The sequence below is a fragment of the Leuciscus leuciscus genome, assembly GCF_965113295.1.
Source record: "Leuciscus leuciscus genome assembly, chromosome: 16".
Classification (NCBI taxonomy): Eukaryota; Metazoa; Chordata; class Actinopteri; order Cypriniformes; family Leuciscidae; genus Leuciscus; species Leuciscus leuciscus.
The window spans coordinates 865,402-891,439 of NC_138740.1; the positions used below are offsets into that span (position 1 = coordinate 865,402).

The window sequence follows — 26,038 nt, forward strand, 5'->3', positions numbered from 1 at the left end:
TAAAGGTCTAAAGATGCCATTGCATTTGATCGGTGTGTCCTCTGTTCCTGCTCTCCTGGATTGTGTCTCAATCTGTCTTAGCTCATGCTCATTATTGATCTCTCCACTTTCACTCTCTGTGATGTAGAGCTCTGTGTAGATCTCATTCAGGAGTGTTGGGTTTCCCTGCTTTGCTGTTCCTTCATACACTGAAACTTCTTCAGCAGATTTGATTTGAATCTGCTTTGGACCAGTTGAGAGTCATGACTGAAAGATTAACATAATAGATTACAACATGAATTATAGATGTGGAAGTGATAGTAAAATAAATCAACACTATTCTTTTAAAAGTCATTTATTCATTTGGCTAGTGTGACTACAGTGCAGTATAAGTGGTCCAAAGCATGGATGTTAACAAATACTCTGGGTTTGAGGGATGAAATGAAATGGCATTTATAACTGTCTGTCTAAAAAAAGAGGAAGAAAAGACACATCCAAATTCCCTCCAACTGGTGCAGGATCAATACAAAATATTTGCACAAAAAAAACAGCAACGATTTGATAAAAAAAACTTTTTAAAAACTGACGAAGATCTTTTTGATCGAAATGTTGCAGTTTTATTAAAAAAAATAAAGGAAATGGTTAAACAGATGTTTCATTATTATTATCTGTCTGTTTAACTAAAATATTGTACCTCAGATCAGTTGATGTGTGTTTTTCATTAAATGTAACTAATGTGTCCATAGACCGGTCACTCTTCATGGACACACAGCTGGACTCCGATGAGTTTGATCTCTTCACATGTAATTCACTATAATAGAAGAGAGACAATAGAATAGAGATATTAAAATATGGAGAATATGAAAATCTCCGGTGAGTTTGATCTCTGACTGTGTGATTGACTTTAAAAGAAATAGTGACAAGAAGAATTCATGTAGTTAAAGGGATAGTTCACCCAAAAATGAAAATTACCCCATGATTTACTCACCCTTAAGGTTTTGTTTTTGTTTTTATTGTTTTTATTGAAAGGATCCCCATTAGCTACAGCAGTGCTGCAGCTATTCTTCCTGGGGTCCTGAAAAATATATACATAAACAAAAAAAATAAATAAATAAATTTTTTTTAAAAAGTCATTAAAAATACAACAAATGAATGGAAAAAGTAAATACACATTCACATACACATATACACATGTATATACACCTATCAACGTACATATGTACCCTCATACGGGCATGAAATATACACACATATAAGAACACATTCATACACATACGCCTATAAATATACCTACACATGTGCATGTACACACATATTCACACACATATATAAATAAATATAAATATAAACAGTCAGATGTATTATTTTGATAGATGCTGTTTTACATATAATTTAAATTGATTGACATTGTTAGTAAGTATGATATTCTTTGGCAGTTTATTCCATTCCTTCATACCTCTGAACATAACAGTGTTTTTTATGGCATTTGTTCTTGCTATGGGTAAGGTGAAGTTGCCTTTAGTTGCATGTCTAGTACTGTACTGATGATTGTCTACACTGAAAGAAAGATGCTTGAACAAAACAGAAGGCAATTTTGAGATGGAAATGTTTCTTATGGGGTCAAACAACTAAACATCAAGTCAGGAATCTTGGTGTGACACTAGAGTCAGACCTTAGTTTCAGTAGTCATGTCAAAGCAATAACTAAATCAGCATACTATCATCTGAAAAATATTGCAAGAATTAGATGCTTTGTTTCCAGACAAGACTTAGAGAAACTTGTTCATGCTTTCATCACCAGCAGGGTGGACTATTGTAATGGACTCCTCACTGGCCTTCCCAAAAAGACCATAAGACAGTTGCAGCTCATACAGAACGCTGAGCAGAACCAGAACATATGAACACATCACACCAGTCCTCAGGTCTTTACACTGGCTCCCAGTTAGATTTAGGATTGATTTTAAAGTATTATTACTGGTATATAAATCATTCAATGGCCTAGGACCTCAATACATTGCAGATATGCTCACTGAATATAAACCCAACAGATCACTCAGATCATTAGGATCATATCAGCTAGAAATACCAAGGGTTCACTCTAAACATGGCGAGTCTGCTTTTAGCTATTATGCCAGCCACAGCTGGAACCAGCTTCCAGAAGAGATCAGATGTGCTCCTACAGTGGTCACATTCAAATCCAGACTCAAAACACTTCTGTTTAGCTATGCATTTACTGAATGAGCACTGTGCCGCTGTTCGTCCGACTGTTTGTACTGTACTGTATTTTATTTATTTTTTCTAAACTGTTTTAATTATTCTTATTTCTTTTAATTATTTTAATTTCTCCTATGTCAGCAGGGCATTTAGCCCGTAACTGTAAATGCCCACTCAGAAGGTGTAAAAGAAAGTGATAATGTGAAAGTGACGTGTATTAATGTGGGTTTGAAAGTAGAACAGTTTTCGTCTGAGAAAGAATGTGAACGCAGTGCTAAAGAAAGTGAAAAGAACGTGTGAGTAAATGAGGGAGAAAAGAAAGTTAAAGGAAAGTTGATAGATGGAAGAAGATTGAAGGTTAAAAGAAGGTTGAAAGATTTAAGTCTTAAGGGAATCCTTTGAAGGAAAGATCTATAATAATATTCTTTTTTTTTTTTTTAAGTACTGTATTTTATTTTATTTTTCTAAACTGTTTTAATTATTCTTATTTCTTTTTATTATTTTAATTTCTTCTATGTAAAGCACTTTGAATTGCCATTGTGTATGACATGTGCTATATAAATAAACTTGCCTTGCCTTGCCTTGCCTTATGAGAATTAACAGTGAATACAACAGTCTATCTTCGACCAACAACCAGTTAAGATCTTTGTGCATTAATATAATATTTCTCCTATAGCTGCACCTAAGTGCTACACGAGCAGCTCTATTCTGTATAAGTTGTAATTTATTCATATATTCACCAATGAAATGAAAGAAATGAAAGATGTCAATATTAGTGCTTTCATCGCATAATTCATAATATTTGAAGTTCAAAAATTTGCATGTCTTCTCATAATAGATATACCTCTTCCCATTTTTGCAATAATATTATTAATATGTTTTTTCCATGATAATCTAGAGTCAACTGTTACACCCAGTAGTTTGGTCTCGTGCACCTGTTTAATAGTTACGTTATTCATTTTAATATTAAATATAGCTGCAAGCAGCAATTATCGGGGCCAAGCGCAAGCAGATGACAGGATATGCCAACATGGCTGAAGGTGTCAGACCAACTGCAACAATGAGCAATTAAAGACATTTAAAGAGGATTTTAGGCGAAATGGCTGAAAAATCATATAAAAAGTAATTCAGAATATGATTTAATGGATTATCACTTTCGACCAATAGGTGGAGCAGTTACAAAACTGATGTGATGTGGTCAGAGTGAAGTGACAATGACACATACAAAGTTTGGTGTCAATATGTCAAAGCATTGCACAAGCCTGAATAGTGCTTTTAGCATCATGCCTCAACTTTGCTGCTGCGCTATACGAAAACGGTTTTAGTCGGCACGGTCTGGAGATGATACGATTCGATTTTGGTGAAAATCGGACAAACGGTCTAGGAGGAATTCGAAAAAGTAGGTTTTGAATGAAAATCAAGATGGCGGACAGGAAGTTCGGCCAAATATGGCAAAATCGGTATCTATGTTCTCGGCTTGACCCAGGGAATCTATTAAGACCAGTGGCATTTCAATAGGCAGATTTATTCAAAGTTATTAGCCTTTTTGGAAATGTTGTTATAACTTTTGACCACAAGGTGGCGCTGTTTCGAAACTTCTCACGCTCCTTCAGGGCATCGTGCTGATGACCCATACCATGTTTCGTAACAATCCATTCATGCGTTCTTAAAATACAGCATTTTAGCACAAAATTCAAAATGGCCGACAGCCAAAATGGCCGATATGGTAAAATTGGATATCAGTCGACTCAGCATGTTGGCCTGAATCTAACGAGACCAATTTTATGATTTTTGGGCAAACTATTCGGAAGTTATAAGCAAAAATAGCCATTTTTCATATCTCCGGACCAGTAGGTGGCGCTGTGCCGAAACGCAGCATGTAGCCTCAGGTCATGGTTGGGATGACATGTACCAAGTTTGGTCTGAATCCAATAAAGCGTTGCGGAGATACAGCCTTACGTCTGTTTTCGCAAGCGCTACGTTAAATTTGTTCGTGGATTTTTTCGAAAATTGTTACACGAAACAACTTGAATTCCATAACTTTTTGTCGGCATGGTCTGTAGATGATCTGGTAAAATTTTCGTGAAAATCGGAGCAACGGCCTAGGAGGAGTTCAAAAAAGTAGATTTTTCGAAAAATTGAAAATGGCCAGCTGGTGGCGCTAGAGGGAATGAGTTGGAGACTCCAAATTTGCTATGGTGACTGTTCAGTCTGTCCTCTATCAGTGTGCCAAATTGCACAACTTTCCCGCAAGCGGTTCTATGGGCTGCCATAGACTCCCAGAGCGGAAGAAAAAGAAGAATTATTTTTGGTACGCCAAAAGAGACAATAGGTGCCTACGCACATTCTGTGCTTGGCCCCTAATTACAGGATTTTGATTAATGTTATAATTTGAACCTAAAATCATGCAGTTAGTTTTTACTGTGTTCAGTGCCAGTTTATTTAATTTGATCATGGAAGGTGTGTGGAATAACAAATTTAAGAATCTATTTCAGATATGCTTCCTTACATAACATCACGGTGAATAATATTGTATTTAGCATTTGAGGTATAAATGATGATTATTGAGTTTCCAGCAAGAGATTCCTGCCAGACCTGTTTTTCTATTGGAAGTTAAATGAGTCAGACTCTCACCTTTTGTCTTTAATGGCTCTTGGAGCCAGAGCCCCAGCCCCAGACATTGAATAGTTAGGCTGATTGGATTAGCATCTATGCATTGAATAGTTATGCTGATTGGATTAGTATTGGTAACACTCTGGAGTCTAGGGCAGGTTCCTAAACCTGTATACTCATTTACATGCTTTGTTCAACCTCAAATGTAAATCCCTCACCCTTGGAAGGTATATAAACTACAATGTATACTGTTTGAGTTAGACTGTTGGATGAACTGCAGCAACGCACAGCGAAGTTCTCAATAAAAGAATAACTTCTGTTTGAACGCAATCCCAACGTCTCCTGGTCTCTGCTTTGACGAAGGAAAAGTTTCCAACAGGTGTATATAACTTTCTTCTTTCAGACGAATATAATCTGAGTTATAAAAAAGTGCATCCATCATCATAAAAGTAAATCCATACGGGTTACCATGGGGTTAATAAAGGCCTTCTGAAGCAAAGCAATGCGTTTGTGTAAGAAAAATATCCATATTTATAACTTTCTCAACTACAATAACAAGCTTGCGCAAGTCGACTTACGTCAAAAGAGTAACTCTTGACGTGATGTATGACGAAGGATGTAGGAGTATCATAAGCTTTGACGCCTCTCACGGTTCAAACAAACAGGGCTGGGCAACAAACTCAAGTCTTCCCATATTTCTCTTTAAAAATAGACTTAATTCATGACTGGTGTTTTGTTTTGCTCGATCCTCTGCGCTTCTGCGTTCGTCAGTACATCATGAGTCAGGTCAAGGTTTACTCTTTCACCGTAAATCAATGCGTGCAGCTGGCTGTCGGAAGCTACTTATTTAAGTTGATAAAGTTTTAAATATGGATATTTTTCTCATACAAACACATCGCTTTGATTTAGAAGGCCTTTATTAACCCCTGGATCCATATGGATTTACTTTAATGATGGATGGACTTTTTTGGGCTTCAAAATCTCATCCTCCATTCACTGCCATTATAAAGCTTGGAAGAGCAATGATATTTTTATTTTTATTTAACTCCGGTTATATTCGTCTGAAAGAAGAAAGTCATATACACCTAGGATGACTTTAGGGAGAGTAAATCATTGGGTAACTTTCATTTTTGTATAAACTATCCCTTTAACTTGACAATTTTACATTGCACCATGATAGTTATCCATCATCCAAAATGCTGTACCTCAGATCAGTTGGTTTGTGTTCTCCCTTAAATCCTGGTGGTTTGTTCATAGACTGGTCACTCTTCATGGACACACAGCTGGACTCCGGTGAGTTTGATCTCTGACTGTGTGATTGACTTTAAAAGAAATAGTGATAAGAAGAATTAATGTAGGTAACATGACACTTTTACATTGCACCATGATAATGTTATCCACAGTGGTGTGAAGAAGTAACAAACTACAAATACTCACGTTACTGTAATTAAGTAGTTTTTTTCAGAAATTTTACTTTTTTGAGCAGTTTAAAAATTGTGTAATTTTACTTTTACTTGAGTAGCCTACATTTAAAGTGATGTATTGGTACTTTTACTCCGCTATTTTTCTTCTGTTTGTGGTCATTACTCGTTACATGCTTGTTTTAAAATTTTATTTTTATCCATCAACGTGATTGGATCGAGTAATCGGTCTCGTAACTGTCGTCAAATCAAATTATGCATAGATGACTTTAACCGCTAGCCTTACCTGTTGTTACTCGTGGCTGCTGCAGTTGGTGTGTGTTCTCCCTTAAAGTCTGGTGGTTTTTCCATAGACCAGTCACTCTTCATGGACTCACAGCTGGACTCCGGTGAGATTGATCTCTGACTGTGTGATTGACTTTAAAAGAAATTGTGATAAGAAGAATTAATGTAATTAACTTGACAATTTTACATTGCACCATGATAATGTTATCCATCCATCCAAATGTTGTATTGTATTTTCACATAATAGAGACAACAGAATAGACAAAAAATACACATGTAATACGAAAACTTGGATAATGATAGCATCATCTATATATCTATTTATCTAGACAGAAATGTTGTACCTCAGATCAGTTGATGTGTGTTTTCCCTTAAATTCTGGTGGTTTTTCCATAGACTGGTCACTCTTCATGGACACACAGCTGGACTCCGGTGAGATTGATCTCTTCACATGGAATTTACTGTATCAGAATAGGAGACAGAAATTAATTTTAATTTAGCTTATTTTACATGTAGATAAACCTCATATAGAGAATCTATCCAAGTCTATCCAAGAGAAGCTTCACAAAAGTTGAAGAGTGAAGACATTGCACAAGGATAAATCCAGCCATCTATCTATTCCATTCACGGCACCAGACTAGCTCTCAGAACACCTTCCCAATCATGGCAAACATGCAGAACACCCTGTTATGTGACATACACTGTATTATCCATAACATTAAGGTCATATGAAGATTGTGATGTACCTGAATGCTGGAGAAACATCTCCATCTCTGAATGTTTCTCTGTCCTCCATGATTCATTCAGTCTTCATGGAGCGTCACAGGTAAGCCTGAAGAGTCAGAAACACTGATTCAGACACACTGACAAAGTATTTCACCTTCATATGTAATATATGAGGACAGAGGAGCAGATTTATGACACAGATGTCCTGTGTGTCTTTGAGAAGTTGACACAAACACAGAAGTTTCACATTCGCCATATTTCTCTCCCTTTTCCCCCCATTATGTCATTTGTAAACACTTATAACTTAAAGTACTACTTTAAACTACTGTAACAACAACAGTAATGCTGTTAAAATGTGTTAATGTGATAATGTTTCTGCAACACTGTGAAAATAGATTATAAAGTAATGACATGCATGTTGTATCAGTTCACTTAAGTTTTATAATTGGAATCAAATGACAACCTGATATCATCGGAATCAACAGGTTCTCTTGTGCAGTTTGATATAGAACATTCACACAAGTATTAATATATATAAGCTGGCGCGTAGCCAGTAATGGGCCAGGGCGGCACTGGCCCGCCCACATTACTCGCTGGCCCGCCCAGGCAAGTTTGATCAAAATACATTTTTAGTTTATTTTTATTATTCAAATGTATTTAAGAAAATATATTAATATAAACCTGATTTATTGTTGACTGGTGTGTGTGTTTAATTTGTTTTCCGAATAAAATGGAATTGTTGAAGCAAGTTGTAGAAAGCCTATGGTTGCTAGGGCGACAGGAAGACTCTCTGAGTGGCGGGCTCTGGCAGCCTTTAGCCAATGTATTAACATCGCCACAATAATGGCTAAACAAGTTTCTTTAATGTTTTATTTAATAAAAAAAAAAGAGTTGAGGAAGAAGACACGCCATCTGCCGAGTCTACCCAGCCCAGTTCTTCAGACTCATTAACCCACAAGAAGGCTAGTCAGGCGCTGGTGGCGGCCGCCGCTCTCTCCCTGCTGGCAGTGCCAGTGCTCTCTCCCGGTCAGCCTGACGCGGGTTTACCCGATCTGAAGGTATTTCCCTGCACTGTCAAGAATAGAAAATTCGAAAAATCAAGGAGCTTCTCATCAAAGTGGTATGGACAGTTTTCTTGGTTTTATTTTTTGTAGTTGCTATTTTTTTTTGGCACAAAAGCTTAATTTCCACCAGTCTGATTGCATTGTAACGTTATATGGTTGAGTTAACAGAAATTAGGGAGTGTGTTGTTATTTATTTCAAACCGTGCTCTGCTGAGAGTTTTCATTTACGTTATTTGAATTTCGTTTACTTTTAGCCTAGGCCTAGGGGAGAGCGGGGCACAAAGTAACGCTTTTTGACTTTCTCAGTTTGTGTAAATCTACTTATGGTTCAGAGTATTTCTTTTTTCCCACATTAATTTCCCACATATCTTGTACAATTATGTGTTTTTGTTTTAGTAATACAGTGTAGCCTATACCTTTTTCTTGATACACCCCGAAATAATGGAAGTGAAATGTTACAACATGCCCCATAGGTGGGGTACATTGTAACATGTGTGGGGCACATTGTAACATAACATATGACAGCTTAAAATGTTATCTGATCTAATAAAAAATATATACAAAAACTAAAATATTTTCTAAATAAAATACAATTAAAAAACTTTTTCATATAAAATAATGGCAATTTTTAATAATTAAATATAAACTCATTTTTGAGTTTTGACTACGAACACATGAAAACACAGCTACGGAAGTAGAATAATGTCAAATGTTTTTGAAATAAAAAGCCTGTTGAATTGCACTACTTGAAAAAAAATAGGCATAGCATTAACCATGCTTGCATTTTAATGCATTGTATTTTTAGTGCTTACATTTTTATGGGCTGAAATTCAACATGGTTGAATATTTAAGCTGTGAATATTTCAATTAAAAACATTTCAAACACCTTTTCATTATTAAAAATTCAATAATCCATAATCACCTTTCATATTTCACTTCCAAAATATTCAAACTGTTTAAAAATACAACCAATAATATTCAACAGGCAATTTTTGGTCCATTTTATTTCGCTTTGCAAATTCGCTTCCACAAATTCAGTGGTTCAAATTCGACAGTAAATTCAACATTGACGTCCAGGAACTGCAGGAAAAGCAGTAGATTCCCGAGCATACTCTCCATCTGCTGTTAGTCGACCTCACCATCAGATGGTGCAAAAGCGCTTGTTGCTGACGAAGACATTCATTCATAAAATGAAAATGATTATCTGTGTCAGTATATGCGGAAAAGATGATAAACACACAAAAGCTGTGTTTATGTTTCATTCAATAACTTCATTGTTACTTTCCCTGTGTATTCTACATGTCATCAGCTTTCTCTACCATGAACGGGATTATAATCGGTTTCCCTCAATACCTCATACTCAAGGATTTCCCTTCCGTTGATAGTGATATGAAAGACCAATCTTGCACCTTATTAGGGAAGTAGGCTGTAGGCTATTATATAGGCCACAGGCAAGAAGATGGACTCAGAATATGAACTTAACGCGCAAAGTTTCATGCTGAGCGTTTCGTGATATACTGGCATAAAATCAACACATACATATATATATATAGGATGCATACGTGTATTGCATTAGCTTAAACTGTCACAGCACTTGCATATTGTCCTCCTATTGTTAGTTACTGTAAATCGCTTTGGATAAAAGCTTCTGCTAAATGACTAAATGTGAAAATTGGCTTGATATTGGACATTCGCACATTTAGGGACCGTCTCTAAAGTTGCATACAACATTGGCATACACGTTTCTAACTTCAATAGCAAACTTAAATTTATTTGAATAAATATCAAAAATCCAAAGGGTGCGCATTATGCCTGACACTAAATTAACACTTTACAGTTGGTTTTATGACTGTAAGTCGCTCTATTCAAATGCTATCGGAGTTAGAAACGTGTATACCAATGTCGTATCACTTTAGAGACGGTCCCTAAATGTGCGAATGTCCAACGTCAAGCCAACTTTATGCCAGTCTATCACTGGGAAACGCTCAGCATTAAGCTTTGCGCGTTATTCTGAGTCCATCTGCTTGCCTGCGAGTTTGGTCTTTTACATCACTGTAGTCCATTAAGCTACGTTAAGCGTTGTATATGTCCAGCAGGGGAATCCTTAAGTATTGAGGGAAACCCTAATAGCCTGCATGCAGCACATCGCCACAATATAAAGTTAAGGCAACTAAACAACCAAGAGAAATATATGTCAACCTCAAAAATGTAACATTGGATCTGTACATCCGCATCGGGGAATAACATTATAATCTCGTTCACGGTAGAGAAAGATGCATGTAGGCTACATAGGAAAAGTAACCGTGAAGACACTGAATTTAACATAAAACTGCCGTCATAATAATCACAAATACACTTACATTGCTGTAAATGAGTTTTATGAATGAATGACTTGTTCTAACTGTTGCTGGTCTTCAACACGCGCTTTTGCACCCCCTGCTGGTGAGGTCGACTAACAGCAGATGGAGAGTATGCTCGGTAATCTACTGCTTTTCCTGCAGTTCCTGGACGTCAGTGTTGAATTTACTGTCGAATTTGAACCACTGAATTTGTGGAAGCGAATTTGCAAAGCGAAATAAAATGGACCGAAAATTGCCTGTTGAATATTATTGGTTGTATTTTTAAACAGTTTGAATATTTTGGAAGTGAAATATGAAAGGTGATTATGGATTATTGAATTTTTAATAATGAAAAGGTGTTTGAAATGTTTTTAATTGAAATATTCACAGCTTAAATATTCAACCATGTTGAATTTCAGCCCATAAAAATGTAAGCACTAAAAATACAATGCATTAAAATGCAAGCATGGTTAATGCAATGCCTATTTTTTTTCAAGTAGTGCAATTCAACAGGCTTTTTATTTCAAAAACATTTGACATTATTCTACTTCCATACACAGCTATACAACATAGTTCAAAACAAATAAATAATTTGTAATTTCTGAACATTGACTCTCAGTCTTTATTCACCTTTTTCTCACGTTTTCTCAATAAAATTAATAAAAGTATAGAATATAATAGCATATTTGTAATAGGGGCACATTGTAACGCAGTGTGACAACATGCCCCCGCCTGCACAACTGGGATTTAAACCCTGCTAGTGTCTTCTGCTAGTTAGCGAAGCATTAAAGAACTATCTCAACTGTTAAATAACATCTTGGAGATTAAAATAATATCAGATTTGTCTTATTTTAAATAAACACAAAAAATAGAGATGAAAAATTAACTTACGTAAGAAATGTACTTTTGCTATGGTTTAATAAATGTCTATGGATATCTTCAAAAAAAAAAAAATTGGCAGATTTTTTTTTTCTATATAGTGTTGATATGGCAACTAGTAAATACACCAAGTTTCGTCATCCAAGCATGTGCGGAAGTATTTAAAACAAGCGTGTTACAACAAGCCCTGTGTTACGTTGTGCCCCGCGATCCCCTACTTTATTTTCGGGTGAACTGTCTTGCACTGCTGACTAACCTGAATAAAATAGGTTATTGTCTAGTGGTTTGTCCAGCCTTTATTGAGCTCTGTTGGTTGAACTTGATGATTAGACAGTGTTTTGTTATTGTCTTTAACGAATATTGCAAAATAAAGGTGTAACTGTTTTTTGCAGTTTGTCTATTCTTTTTTCTACTCTCTAAGGTTTAATTATTATTTGTCTTTTTTTTTTTCTAAGAAAAACTATAGGCCCCATTTTTGGCGTGTTATCAACACGCATAATCGATTTTCAGCGTGTTTATCAACGCCGGTGACTTAACGTTACATTACTGTATATATCAATATATATGACCTACAAACCTACCCGTCACTGGGGTTAATACCATTTATGAGTGTTCCCCTACCATCCTAGGAAAAAAAATATTGCTCCCCAGATGTAGATATACATTTTGCTCAGTTTCGCTCGGACATTTAACGGCGTACACATACACGCGGAATCACTCTGACGTTTAATGGCGTAGACATACACGCGGAAGATGACGGTTCGTTTCGGCGTGGACATACACGCGGATAGCTCAAAATGCGTATAAATAACACGCCACTTGACTTGAAAGTATGGAACGCCGTTGGGGACAATACTTATTATATGCAACGCGTGAAATTTGGACGCATTAACACGTACAGTTTGTACGCGTCAATACGAAGTATATGTTCGGGTGTCGCGTCAGACCGCACAACAGCCAATAGCGTTGCTCTATTTAGGATTTCATTTGCATTTGTGATGCGATGGCACGTTGCTGTATACATATATAAACATCAGACGACATTTCTTTCCGTGAGGGATGATGTGCTGTTAGGTAAGCAAATACCTATGCAAACGTCACACGTAACATTTGTTCGTGAATGAGATCGTAATTTTACGTTGGCATGTACGTAGGCAAGCGTAAAACTTTAGAGTCAATGATGCATTTATACGTTGGCTGTGATGTCAGTGCTGTGTCATGCTGTGGCATCTCATCCCGTTTGTAGCCTACTCATGCAGGTTTTTTTGTCTCCGGTAACGTGGAAAAGTGGATGAGATCGTAAAATTGCTCTCTTTTTGGATTGCTCTCTACGATGGCTCTTAGAAATGTTTTATTAAACTGTCAAAGAACTTTTACAGACTGCGTTCAGTTGGCATCCTCTTATAACAGGATGTACAGTGCTTAATTTGTAAAGTGGGAGGTCCCAGAGCGCAGTGGATCCGGCGACTCAAAACGGGGGTTGGAGGTAACGGAACAAAACAAAACTAAAAATAAATAAATAAATTACACTGCCTACGTAGCTTCTCTGCAGGGACAGCGCCAGAGAATTTTTAACGCATGTGCTGAGTGGGTGCTAGATTTGACGGAGAGCCGCGCAAAACTTGGCCACTAAATATTTAATATTCAGTTATGTTAATGATCACAATTAAAGTTTTAATTTGATTAAATTGAACAAGGGCAACTTTCAGCATTCAATCAAATAGGCCTATTCTAAAAGATGTAGGCTATTATTAATAATAATGTTATTTCAACACAATATCTCGTTATTTCGAAATAATATGTGTGCATGCATCTGTAAATCCGGTGACGCGTGTATTGATTTTTATTAATAAACAAGTGTTTTCTCTAAAAGTGTCGACTCGGCTGCAAAGATGAAGTTGATCGATCGCCATCTCCGTGTGAACGCGCTTATAGAGAGAAATGCACAGAATAAGCCTAATGGATTACATAATCAGAGAGTAGCCTTTTTCTTTTTTCGTTTTGAATTATTTCGTTTAAAGACATTTCAAGCTTTGTGTATTTGATGTATTTGTCATGTCTGTGTGAGGCATACACTGAGTTTCGTTAAGTTAGGGTGTGCTCTAGTTCACGTGCAATGCAAGTGAGCGCGCGGGCGCCTCCGTTATATTTGTTTAGTAGGCCTATTGATTAAATACAGGCAATTGGTTGATGAAAAATTGATTAAAATTAAGATACAATTTATACAAAACGAAATTCACTTTAAAGAAAGGCTTTCTACAAAACAACTTCAACTTCAACGGTCAAAATCATGTCTGACCCGCTCCATGTCTCATATTGCGCATCTTACTCGGTCGTGCTGTTGACTTTTCATAAATCAACATAAATGGAAAAAAAAATAACATTATAATATTTTAACAAATATGAAACTAAATACGCTTTTTTAATGGCTAAAACAGTATAGTAGGCCTACATACTTTCTATTTGTAAAAATTTCTGCACATTAATTTAATTCAGAATTTTGCACACACAAGTTGAAAGGCATTTGTTCAAATCAAGTTCACGGATAATTGTGCGTGCATTTATTAATCATTATGATACTAAAATCCTAACAAATAGGCTATGCTATGTACAAAAAACAGAAAAGCACAAATCAGAAAAACAAATCAAATGAGCCCAGAATATGAACGCAATTACACGTTAAGCATTTTCCTCCCATAGAAACCCATTATAAGAACGCTTAATGTGGCTTAATGCAGATTAGAATGTCCCCTTATTATGTCGAAATAACGAAATATTATGTCGATACTAGGCTACTGTGTCCACCGTGGTCTCCTTTTTGATCAGCGGAAACGATTTTTGCTTGTTTGGGATCTGACTGTCCAGCGTATTTGAAAAAGTTAAGCAAACTTTCCTGTCTTTTTGACATTTTTCCCCTGCGTGAAACGATCGAGGCTAACAGCAATCTCAACTCGTACAACAAGCGCGCAAGTCATGTGTCACAAACATTGAACACTACACAAACAGTATTTATTTATTTATTTATTTTTCATTTAGGCAATTAATTTTAGTGACACAGTAGGTGCCGGATGATCCGGATCCAATAAAAAAGGTGCCGGATCCAATGTCGGAGGTGACGGAACATGTTCCGGCGTGTTCCGGCTCAAATTAAGCCCTGTGTATAACATATGTTAACATACAACATACAACACTGGATACGGCCATAGCCAGGGTTTAATAATTAGTGAGGTCCAGGGTGGGGTGTCAATAATTATACATAATAGTGCCAATAAATGCCATAAATCATTCAACTTTAATAAATACAATGAATAATAAAGTTAGCAAAGGCTAAATACTAAATACTGTGGCTATTGTTTTTTCAAAATGACTGGAGTAATCTCCGAGTGGGCCAGCATCAATCTGGTATGAGAGACTCTGGAATGCTCCTTGAAGTCGGGATGTCAGTTTGACTGGAAATAATTAATACACATATAGACTGTATGTATACTGTATACTGTACATGTCAGATAAAAATAATCTAATAACAACAATATATTGTAACAATCACAAATTTAACAATTATATTATAACAATAAGGCAAATACAAAAGCAGAAAACAAAGCACCAGTAGCCTATGACAATTTACAAATCTTTATTCAACATTTAAACACAGACACAATCATACGACACATAAACATTACAGAATCACTAAGGCGGACCACGTAAACTGTGGGGCAGCCAGTCCAAGTCCAAGTGTAAATAGCAACAGTTGTGGATTCAGTAGACATTTAGATGCTATAAATAGTGACAGATAACGTTACTATTTGCTCATCAGTATTGTTGTGCATTAAACATCCTGCAATATAACTGACAGTAGATTATTAGATTTATAAAACAATATTAAAATCATGGCAACTTATTGAGATATTAAAGACTAGAGCTACCCCTAACCTTACCCTAAATGTAACTTTTATGAATTAAAATGAATTTTAAGTCAAATAATTTTTATTGAAAACAAATGCGTTTAATAACTGTAAAGTTATAAAAAAAAAAAAAAGCGCTGTCAGTGGGAATAGAACCCCGGTCTCCCTTTACACGTTACGCCACAGAAACCGCTGACTAAAGAGGTGACTTTTTCCACATATAGGGTAGACTGGCCTAGTGTAATTAGTTCTGCCAACAAGTAGGCTATTTGCAGTGGTCCAAATAGACACCTCGAATGCATTAACCAGAGGGGAAATATGGTCGTTGGCTCACAGAGACCACTCACTTTTCCTATACAGGACAAATTCCTTTAACGTTACAAAAGAATATAATGTTAATTCATGCAGTCATTGAATGTATTTAATCATTGACTCTAAATTATCACCAGTTTAACTAAAACAGAAAAATTTGTATGTCGCACATCAAATAAGACTCAGAAATATTACACGTTCAAAAATGTCATGTTTACACGACGAAAACGTTCGTCTAGAAACACGTAACAAAAAATACACGGCCAAAAATGTTGCGTTAAGGCGATACAAACGATCGTGTCTTTAAATAACATGACAAAAAACTTCGCGTTTAGACGTACAAAACGTTCGCGTTTACACGGACCAAAAAGACGCGTACAAACTGTGCGTGTTAATGCGTCCAAATTTCACGCGTTGCATATATATGGAAGGCCAAAAGGGCCAAAACGTGTGAAACTGTCGCGTTAACGCGTATTTACGTGTTAACACGTCATTTACGCGTTAACACGTCATTACGCGTTAACGCGTATTTACGTGTTAACGCGTAAATGACGTGTTAACGAGTACCTAAATTTGGGACATTAGCACCACCTACTGGTTTGGTGCTGCTCTTGCTCAAACACAGAGAACCTAAATTAAGCTTGTAAATAGCAGTTTTTAAGGTGAAAATACATGTTCAACAATGACTTTTCAGAATAATTACAGCATATTTTAAATGGGCATATTTAGACAGTTAACTATAACTGTTCAAGCCCTAAAAGTCATGACCATTTTCACAAATCACAATAGAAATTGTGTAATATATTTACACATTTCTCCAAACAGTATTTACATGTACACTTATACTGTAGCATATTTCTAAAGTATCTTTTTATAATTGAACCACTATGCATTATTTGTTAGAGAACCCCTTCTGTTAACACCATTAAGCCTTGAATCTGAGAATTTAGAAGAATCTGAGATTTGAGATGCATTGTTTTGCAGTATTTTTCGAAGATAACAAGCTCAATAAAATATAACAAATAATATATATATATATATAGGCTATAAAGGTGGTTATAAATTATAATGTCTTGGAAAAGTTAATTTTTTCAGGAATTCAACTTAACAGGTGAAACTGTCCATAAGCAAAAGTGGCCCAAACCAAGTATTGAGTACATATGCATTATACTTTTCAGAGAACCAACATTTCTGTATTTAAAATCCTTTTTTTGTTGATTTCATGTAATATTAAAATTTTCTGAGATTTTGAATTTGGGGGTTTCAAAAGCTGTAAGCCATAATCATCAAAATTATAACAAATAAAGGCTTGAAATATCTCACTTTGCATGTAAAAAGTGTATATTAGTTTCACCTGTAAAGTTGAATTCCTGAAATAAATGAACTTTTCCACGACATTCTAATTTATTGAGAAGCACCTGTATGTATATGTGTATATATATATATATATATATATGCTATATTACAAAGTTATATTACAACACACACTACACACAAACACAAACACACACACACATGCGTAATAATAATAATCTAAAGTGATTGGCTTGAATTTTTAATAAATGAAATGAAACAGAACTTCTGCTTTTCTTTTTTTACAATGGATATTACATTGTGAAATCATGAATATAGGACCAAAAGTAATAATATATATTTTATTAATACTACACAGAACAAGAGATTAATCTATATTCTCGCCAAAATGTTGGATAGATTTGGAGTGCTAATACACTCGTGATCTATCTATTCAGTTTCCTGGAAGTTACCCTTCCATCAGTGTCGTTGCTCATGATGGCTCATGAGGTATGTTCAGCGTAGTGCTTGAGTCACTCTATCATGAATAATTCAAATAAAATAAAGGTGTTGTGTCACGGTGACACCGCCTGTCGTTACTGTTTGTAATCATTCTCATGACTATTAATTTGGTGACGCACACCTTCGTTTTATTGTATTTATTCATGAGATTGCGAAAAAGCGCGCTTACCTCATGGATACGATGAGCCTACGTCACCTGGCATCTTCCGTTCGGTGCGCGCCCGTGATGAGAATCGTATAGAGAGACGGGAATCCATACATCGTTTTTCCAAATTATATATTACACTTCTTTACAGGTAACTGTGAACAAACTAGCTTTCGGTTATAATAAACACTGTTAAACATATTACGGTGGGTTGAAAATAGTTTTTTTTTTTAAAAACTTTATTTAAGTTTGTCATGAGATTGTTGCTTCGCAATTAGCGCGACAGCCTGCCATTATATGCAATACATCAAAAATACCGTTGCATGGAATCCATAAGAGTTGATGTTTCAGAGTTATGCATTTTCTTCGACTCACATATTTGGTCATTTAACCCCCTGTGATATGTCTATTAACAGCGAGTTATAGTACTAGAATAGGCTAGCCTATGTCTTAACACATTTAATCATTTTTTCCCCCAGAGTTTCCCCACATTTGTATGGTATTTACAAGATAATTAAATAATCGATATCAATTATATATAAAAAAAATAAATACTTTAAGGCTTTTACTTTTATGGCACAACTAATCAAATAAAATGATGACACAATTACAAAAAATCTAGAAATTGGATGCAGTTATTATAAACTTTATTATAAACTGAATAACACAACAAATAAGTAAAGATAGATAGATAGATAGATACATGGTTTTACTACAGTTCTATTGTATCAATACAGTAAAACCATAGTAACCATCACTGTAGTAACCATGATCTGTTATAAACACGAAGATTGACATTTCGTTAATAAAATAAATAATAACACAATGTTGTAAAAAAATAAACAACTCTAAGTTCTGGCTATTGTCACAACGCGCTGAGTGGAAGACAGACTAGAACAGGATGATGAAGAAAGTTTCTTTAATACTCAAAATAATTTCCAGAACAGAGAGATACTCACACACATGTAGCCAGGGCCGTTTCTAGGCATAGGCAAACTAGGCAGTTGCTTAGGGCGCAAACAGCCGGGGGGCGCCAGTAAGAGCCCTAGTCACACCAAGAGATTTTTTTCTCGCCCAAGCAAGTGGAAGATTTTTTTTTTTTACATTTCCAATAACAGACAGTATATTTGCACAAAATTCCTGTGTTTATGACAAAAGGACACCTGCCACTAAATATCTACAGTGGGTAGGTCGTTGGGCGCGAGGTGATTGAAAGTAGCTTTTTTTTACACATTATAATGTATAATGTGCAAAGTGTGTGTTGATATATATACGATATATATCAGTCAGATTCACAAGGCTTAATGTGTTATCAGAAGGGGCTCTCTAACAAATAATGCATAGTAGTTAAATTATAAAAAGATGCTTTAGAAATATGCTACAATAGGAGTGTAGGCTACATGAAAATACTATTTGAAGGAAATGTGTAATATTATCCTAACACAACTTCTATTGTGATTGTGAAAATGGTCATGACTTTCAGAGGCCAATTTAAAATATGCTGTAATTATATGTAGGCCTAGTTGTAACCTATATTCTGAAAAGTCATTGTTGAACATGTATTTTCACCTTAAAAACTGCTATTTACAAGCTTAATTTAGGTTCTCTGTGTTTGAGCAAGAGCAGCACCAAACCAGTAGGTGGTGCTAATGTCCCAAATTTAGGTACGCGTTAACACGTCATTTACGCGTTAACACGCAATTTACGCGTTAACACGTAAATACGCGTTAACGCGACAGTTTCACACGTTTTGGCCCTTTTGGCCTTCCATACATATAATAGGTATTGTCCCCAACGGCGTTCCATATGAAAGTGGCGTGTATGTTTACGCAAAGTCATGATGTCATGTTGCTTTTTCAATGGCCCGCCCAAAATACAATTTCTGCCTACGCCACTGATATATAAGTGTAACGAGATAAATATTGTAAGTTGAGGTCCCTTTAAGTAAATCCTGCAATAATGGGATTGCGTTTCCTATTGGCTGCACCGGTGGCGCTATAGGACACTGTGTTCGAGTAATCTGCAGCAGAGCTAGAGAAAACTGCTGTAGGTGAGTCGGTTCTGTGTTTGCTCCACACTAAAAGTTAAAATTATGTAATTTCATATAAGATGTTTGACACTGTATGCAAGGATTGCTCGCAGTAGATACTGATTGATTTATAGAGCATGTTTTCTGTTTATATTTTTGAGTATTTTGATCGTTTCATGTCTGTTTGTATGCATTATACGATCTTTCTATCTGCGTCATTCTCCATGTGCTTTCTAATGAGGTGAAACGTATTTTGATTAGGTGGAGCTTGAACTGCATAACGACTGCCTGTCTTTTCTTTGACTGCTCTGTATGCAGGTAAATGTTTATCATAGTGTTTAAAAATGTACTCGGTTAACTTAGTTGTATTCTCTGTGTTAAGAAATATTGACATTTAAAATATTGAGTAATGTTTACTGTGATATTAAGTGCAGCAGAGCTAGAGAAAACTGCTGTAGGTGGAGCTTGAACTGCATAACGACTGCCCGTCTTTTCTCTTTGACTGCTCTGTATGCAGTATGCAGGAAAATAAAGAATCCTGATTTCATATTCTGAGTGTGTGTGCTGATGAGGGGTGAGACAAACCGGGTCAGAGAGAGAAAAAAAACCAAAGGTCACATAAGTATTATAGCTGAGATGATTGTAACAATGTGCTTCGACTGGACCCACAAACACACTGTGCTCATTGTATATGCCAACATTTAGTACATCTGTGAAGTGACTAACATGCACAAATATGTGTTCAATATTTATTCCAACTTGTTTGCTGTTTGAAAATAAAATGTTTTCATGTTTATTTACTTTTTATATGTAGGTTATAACAACAGCACTCTTTGTAGTTGACGTTAACTTACACAGAAAATGAAAAAAACAGTACAAACAGCGTTACAATGGTTTCTAGAACGTTACGCATTTAGAAGTAACAGGTAGTGTTCCCCTATCTGTAGATAACGAAAATTAGGCATAAAAAGTGTAATTGTATGTCATTCTTAACAAATATGTCCAACAAAAAGACAAACAATTTAGATAATCATTAAGTTCATATGTGGTTACTTACGTTAACTAGAAAGTCACTTTCTTACGCCACACTTGAACACTTTATCGAAGTGCTGTAGGGGTAAAATCTTCGAGTGGCGTTACATATACTTACACAATATGTAAGGTTTAAAAAAACTAAACAAATGCAGCGCGCGTCTCGTGGCTCTATTAGCATCGCGCCGGCCACTACCAGCCACACGATCTCTCACTGTTTACATCTATCAGACACTCGAAGTGAAGACTCCTGTGAAGTATTACTTACGTTAAACGTCTCTTAATTACAGCCGGGGTTCAGTTTCAGTCTCTCTGACCCGCTGGAACACAGATGGATAGAGTTGCGTTTCTCTGTCGTGCTTGCAGCTGTTCTGAAACTTCTTCAGGTTGAGAGATTAACAGCTCGCTGTTCTCTCTCAGGTCCTTTGATGATTCACAGTTCAGTGGCTTACACTAGAGTCAGACCTGAATAACCTGAAGATCCATAAACACTCCGATCTCTGAACCTGAATCCTCACCCCAATCACAGTATCGTGCATACACACATTTATATGAAAAGCTTCAAATAAATCATTTGTAAGTCGTTTTGGTTAAAAGCATCTGCTAAATTAATAAATGTATAATGGTTATTGTCTAATGGCAACAAGAACTATGTAATAGTTCATATTATGTTTGTTTATATTGTTTAAAGGGTATTAGTGTTTAGGTGATTTATTGTATGTGTTTAGTTTAGATGGATGCTCCCTACTTCCCTATTTTGGAAGTGAAATATGAAAGGTGATTATGGATTATTGAATTTTTAATAATGAAAAGGTGTTTGAAATGTTTTTAATTGAAATATTCACAGCTTAAATATTCAACCATGTTGAATTTCAGCCCATAAAAATGTAAGCACTAAAAATACAATGCATTAAAATGCAAGCATGGTTAATGCTATGCCTATTTTTTTTCAAGTAGTGCAATTCAACAGGCTTTTTATTTCAAAAACATTTGACATTATTCTACTTCCGTAGCTGTGTTTTCATGTGTTCGTAGTCAAAACTCAAAAATGAGTTTATATTTAATTATTAAAAATTGCCATTATTTTATATGAAAAAGTTTTTTAATTGTATTTTATTTAGAAAATATTTTAGTTTTTGTATATATTTTTTATTAGATCAGATAACATTTTAAGCTGTCATATGTTATGTTACAATGTGCCCCACACATGTTACAATGTACCCCACCTATGGGGCATGTTGTAACATTTCACTTCCATTATTTCGGGGTGTATCAAGAAAAAAGTATAGGCTACACTGTATTACTAAAACAAAAACACATAATTGTACAAGATATGTGGGAAATTAATGTGGGAAAAAAGAAATACTCTGAACCATAAGTAGATTTACACAAACTGAGAAAGTCAAAAAGCGTTACTTTGTGCCCCGCTCTCCCCTAGGCCTAGGCTAAAAGTAAACGAAATTCAAATAACGTAAATGAAAACTCTCAGCAGAGCACGGTTTGAAATAAATAACAACACACTCCCTAATTTCTGTTAACTCAACCATATAACGTTACAATGCAATCAGACTGGTGGAAATTAAGCTTTTGTGCCAAAAAAAAATAGCAACTACAAAAAATAAAACCAAGAAAACTGTCCATACCACTTTGATGAGAAGCTCCTTGATTTTTCGAATTTTCTATTCTTGACAGTGCAGGGAAATACCTTCAGATCGGGTAAACCCGCGTCAGGCTGACCGGGAGAGAGCACTGGCACTGCCAGCAGGGAGAGAGCGGCGGCCGCCACCAGCGCCTGACTAGCCTTCTTGTGGGTTAATGAGTCTGAAGAACTGGGCTGGGTAGACTCGGCAGATGGCGTGTCTTCTTCCTCAACTCTTTTTTTTTTATTAAATAAAACATTAAAGAAACTTGTTTAGCCATTATTGTGGCGATGTTAATACATTGGCTAAAGGCTGCCAGAGCCCGCCACTCAGAGAGTCTTCCTGTCGCCCTAGCAACCATAGGCTTTCTACAACTTGCTTCAACAATTCCATTTTATTCGGAAAACAAATTAAACACACACACCAGTCAACAATAAATCAGGTTTATATTAATATATTTTCTTAAATACATTTGAATAATAAAAATAAACTAAAAATGTATTTTGATCAAACTTGCCTGGGCGGGCCAGCGAGTAATGTGGGCGGGCCAGTGCCGCCCTGGCCCATGGCTACGCGCCAGCAAACACAGATGGATAGAGTTGCGTTTCTCTGTCGTGCTTGCAGCTGTTCTGAAACTTCTTCAGGTTGAGAGTTTCACAGCTCGCTGTTCTCTCTCAGGTCCTTTGATGATTCACAGTTCAGTGGCTTACACTAGAGTCAGACCTGAATAACCTGAAGATCCATAAACACTCCGATCTCTGAACCTGAATCCTCACCCCAAGATAAAGTCACAGTATATATTGTGCATACACGATAGCTTCAAATAAATCGTTTGTATCATTCATTTGTAAGTCGTTTTGGTTAAAAGCATCTGCTAAATTAATAAATGTATAATGGTTATTGTGTAATGGCAACAAGAACTATGTAATAGTTCATATTATGTTTGTTTATATTGTTTAAAGGGTATTTGTGTTTAGGTGATTTATTGTCTGTGTTTAGTTTAGATGGATGCTCCCTCAGTCTGAAAACATCTGTGATTCAGTTTTTGCTGTGGAAAAATACTGTAAAACAGTAATGAGAATAAAATAAATGTAAAAAAAGACACAAAAACGTAAAATGTCCAGATGCATTGCAGTAATGAGACTATGCTTAATTTTTTTTGAACAATGTCTCAATAGGATCCTATTGCTAGGAAAAAAGCTCCCCCTGCCACGCAAAGAAATGCAACGTTACTCGACCAGAGAATGTCTAATAAGGGTAATGTCTAACTCGACACAGCTTCTCAAAAAGTTCCTGCATAAACAACTAAAAACAATACTATTAAATATTGCTACATTAGCATTAGATAGCCTACCTTTTTTCCCGATCCAAGTATTCCGTCCTGGTATAAAATGGCGCATGTAAACACTGAACATCTACTTTCACTTTGTTTCTGGAAAAGTTCTTTCGGTCGCCCTCATGTTAGATATGTGTTGGAAAGAAAAATAGTCATCCCAGAGCCGTTTTAGTTTATAAAGATGGATTTATGCTTAGTATCCTTGATTCTTTTCCAAAGAAGACTTGTGTCAGTAAATAGGCTTGTTTGAGATGCGCCTTGCCTCGCCTGAAATGTATGCGAGAGTAGGCGGCTGCAGTGAGAGGAGGAGTGAAAATAGCGCAGGCAAGACAGTTCTCTCTTCTCGTGGTGGATCTGACACCTGTGAGATCAAAGATGGATATCGCGGGATTCACGGGATTCACGCTCGTGCACAGTGTTGCTAATAAACTGGATGGAATTTAAGTTCTGTTGCTTTTATATGAAAATAAATATAATGAACAAGACACCCAAAGTACTTATTTAATTCCAATCCAAATACATGTTTATCAATCTTTTTTTCTTTAGACATATGTGTTTTTTTTGTTTTTGTTGTTTTTTTTATAAAAAATGTACATTGCATAACCCAAAGAGATCGCACTGTCAGATAGTTTGGGACATACACATAAAACATGATATCAGAGTTTTAAAATCAAACAGTTTAAAAGAGAACAATACATCACGGTTGTTTAAACCAATGAGCATTAAGTTGTGTCGTCAGTAAGTCGTTTCCCATCATGCTTTTGATCAGCGCAGTCAGTGGAGAGCAACTGTGCTCGACTGCAGAATCCGACACGTCCGACTTGCGGTCGCGAGATACGTCAGCATGACATCAGAGCAAGGCGGACCGCACTCGGACACATTTCTAACCGGCATGCATCTCGCGCTGATCACCGGTGATCGATTCTGCGCAGATTTTGCTCATCTCAAACAAGCCTATTAGGCTTGTTCGACTTGAACCGGCGCTGCACAGACCGATCGGTGAATGACATCAAAGTACCGCGAGAGCGAATAGAAAGTAGACGCCTCCTTATGCTTTTGAATTGCTCTCGCGGTACTTTGATCTCATAAATGATCGGTCTGTCTGTGCAGCGCCGTTTCAAGTCGAACAAGCCTAATCATTGTTGGCTCAGTCTGGTTGATGGGTTTGCGAGGAGAGAAATTTAATTTATTTAATGAACAAATCAAACACAAACATGTAAGGCTTTTATTTGTACACATAACATTGAAACTACGGAGTGTGTTGTGGTTGCTTCATCTGCCAGAGCTTCTAACACAGGCTTCTGGCTGCTTTATTTTAAATAAGCACCAGATGGCGCTGCTCTCGGCGCTGTTCTCGACACTCTCGAAGCTTTGAATCTTTTCCCGGAACAGTCAGGAGAAAGCCTCAGATTCATGAGGCTTCATTTCCACATCCCTTGTAAATATCCCTGTACACCAGACAAAGCAGATGTCTTGTATGCATTTGCAAGGAGGCATTAATCGTCTCTATTTTGTTTATTGAAGAGCCGCATGGAACAACAATACTGTCTTCAGCTTGTTTACATCATAGATATATCTATGGTTTACCATAGACTGTAAAACATAGTGGTTTACATAAGGAACCCCGTTATTCGCTTGTCTCTGTAACTTTAGCATTCAGTACTCCTCGAGTCCCCCCAGTGGGCTGGATAGAACATCACAACTAAAGAGGTAATTTACAATACCCTGAAAGCAGACACTTTGTTTTTTCACTTTGTTTATTACAATTCAGTGTATTTAAAATTTTGAACAAACTTTCATTTGTCTGGGATCCCAAGAAGTGTGTTAATATGTGTTTAAAAGTTTTTGCTAATTCTATGTCATAGTATATGCCATGACTTCTCGTTTGTGAATAAAATTAGGATTAGGATAGGAATGTCCCCTGATAATATATATAAAAAAATTAGACTTCACTTTAGGATTTAATAAAGAGATCCTTCGATATTATTTCCCAACTGAGCAAGCAATGACAGAACAATCACAGCAGTGTATGTGCCTAATTATCCCTATAGTAATAATAACAATCCTCATACTTTTGCCAATTATGTCTTCTCCATATACACATTTGTAAATAAACCCCCATGAGTAACATTTAACTTTGTGGTTGATCGGTGTAACCACTTGTAATTGAATTTTTACATTTAAATTGTTGTGGTCAGCTTGTGAACTAAAGCCTTGTGAAAGTGCTGCAGGATTGCTCATTTCACCATCTCACCATGTTTCTAATCATAGAGCATGTGTGTTTCGCGGAAAAATATGAAGACGGTTT

At 36.2% G+C, this 26,038-nt stretch overlaps 1 protein-coding gene and 1 long non-coding RNA gene across 2 annotated transcripts; one reads left to right on the forward strand and one right to left on the reverse strand.

Moving 5' to 3' along the window:
- Positions 1-2: 2 nt before the first annotated feature.
- Positions 3-24,239, reverse strand: LOC309477949 (uncharacterized protein). Its single transcript, XM_082141476.1, has 9 exons — positions 23,749-24,239; positions 22,912-23,158; positions 20,780-22,628; positions 7,258-7,343; positions 6,856-6,972; positions 6,513-6,644; positions 6,011-6,127; positions 674-790; positions 3-246 (listed from the first exon to the last, which is right to left on the reverse strand). The coding sequence occupies exons 4-9, from the start codon at positions 7,305-7,307 to the stop codon at positions 147-149; spliced, it is 633 nt and encodes a 210-aa protein (XP_081997602.1). The 5' UTR covers positions 7,308-7,343; positions 20,780-22,628; positions 22,912-23,158; positions 23,749-24,239; the 3' UTR covers positions 3-146.
- Positions 7,775-11,983, forward strand: LOC309477481. Its single transcript, XR_014198656.1, has 3 exons — positions 7,775-7,843; positions 8,127-11,788; positions 11,824-11,983. It is a non-coding gene; the product is annotated as an uncharacterized lncRNA (long non-coding RNA).
- Positions 24,240-26,038: the final 1,799 nt, after the last annotated feature.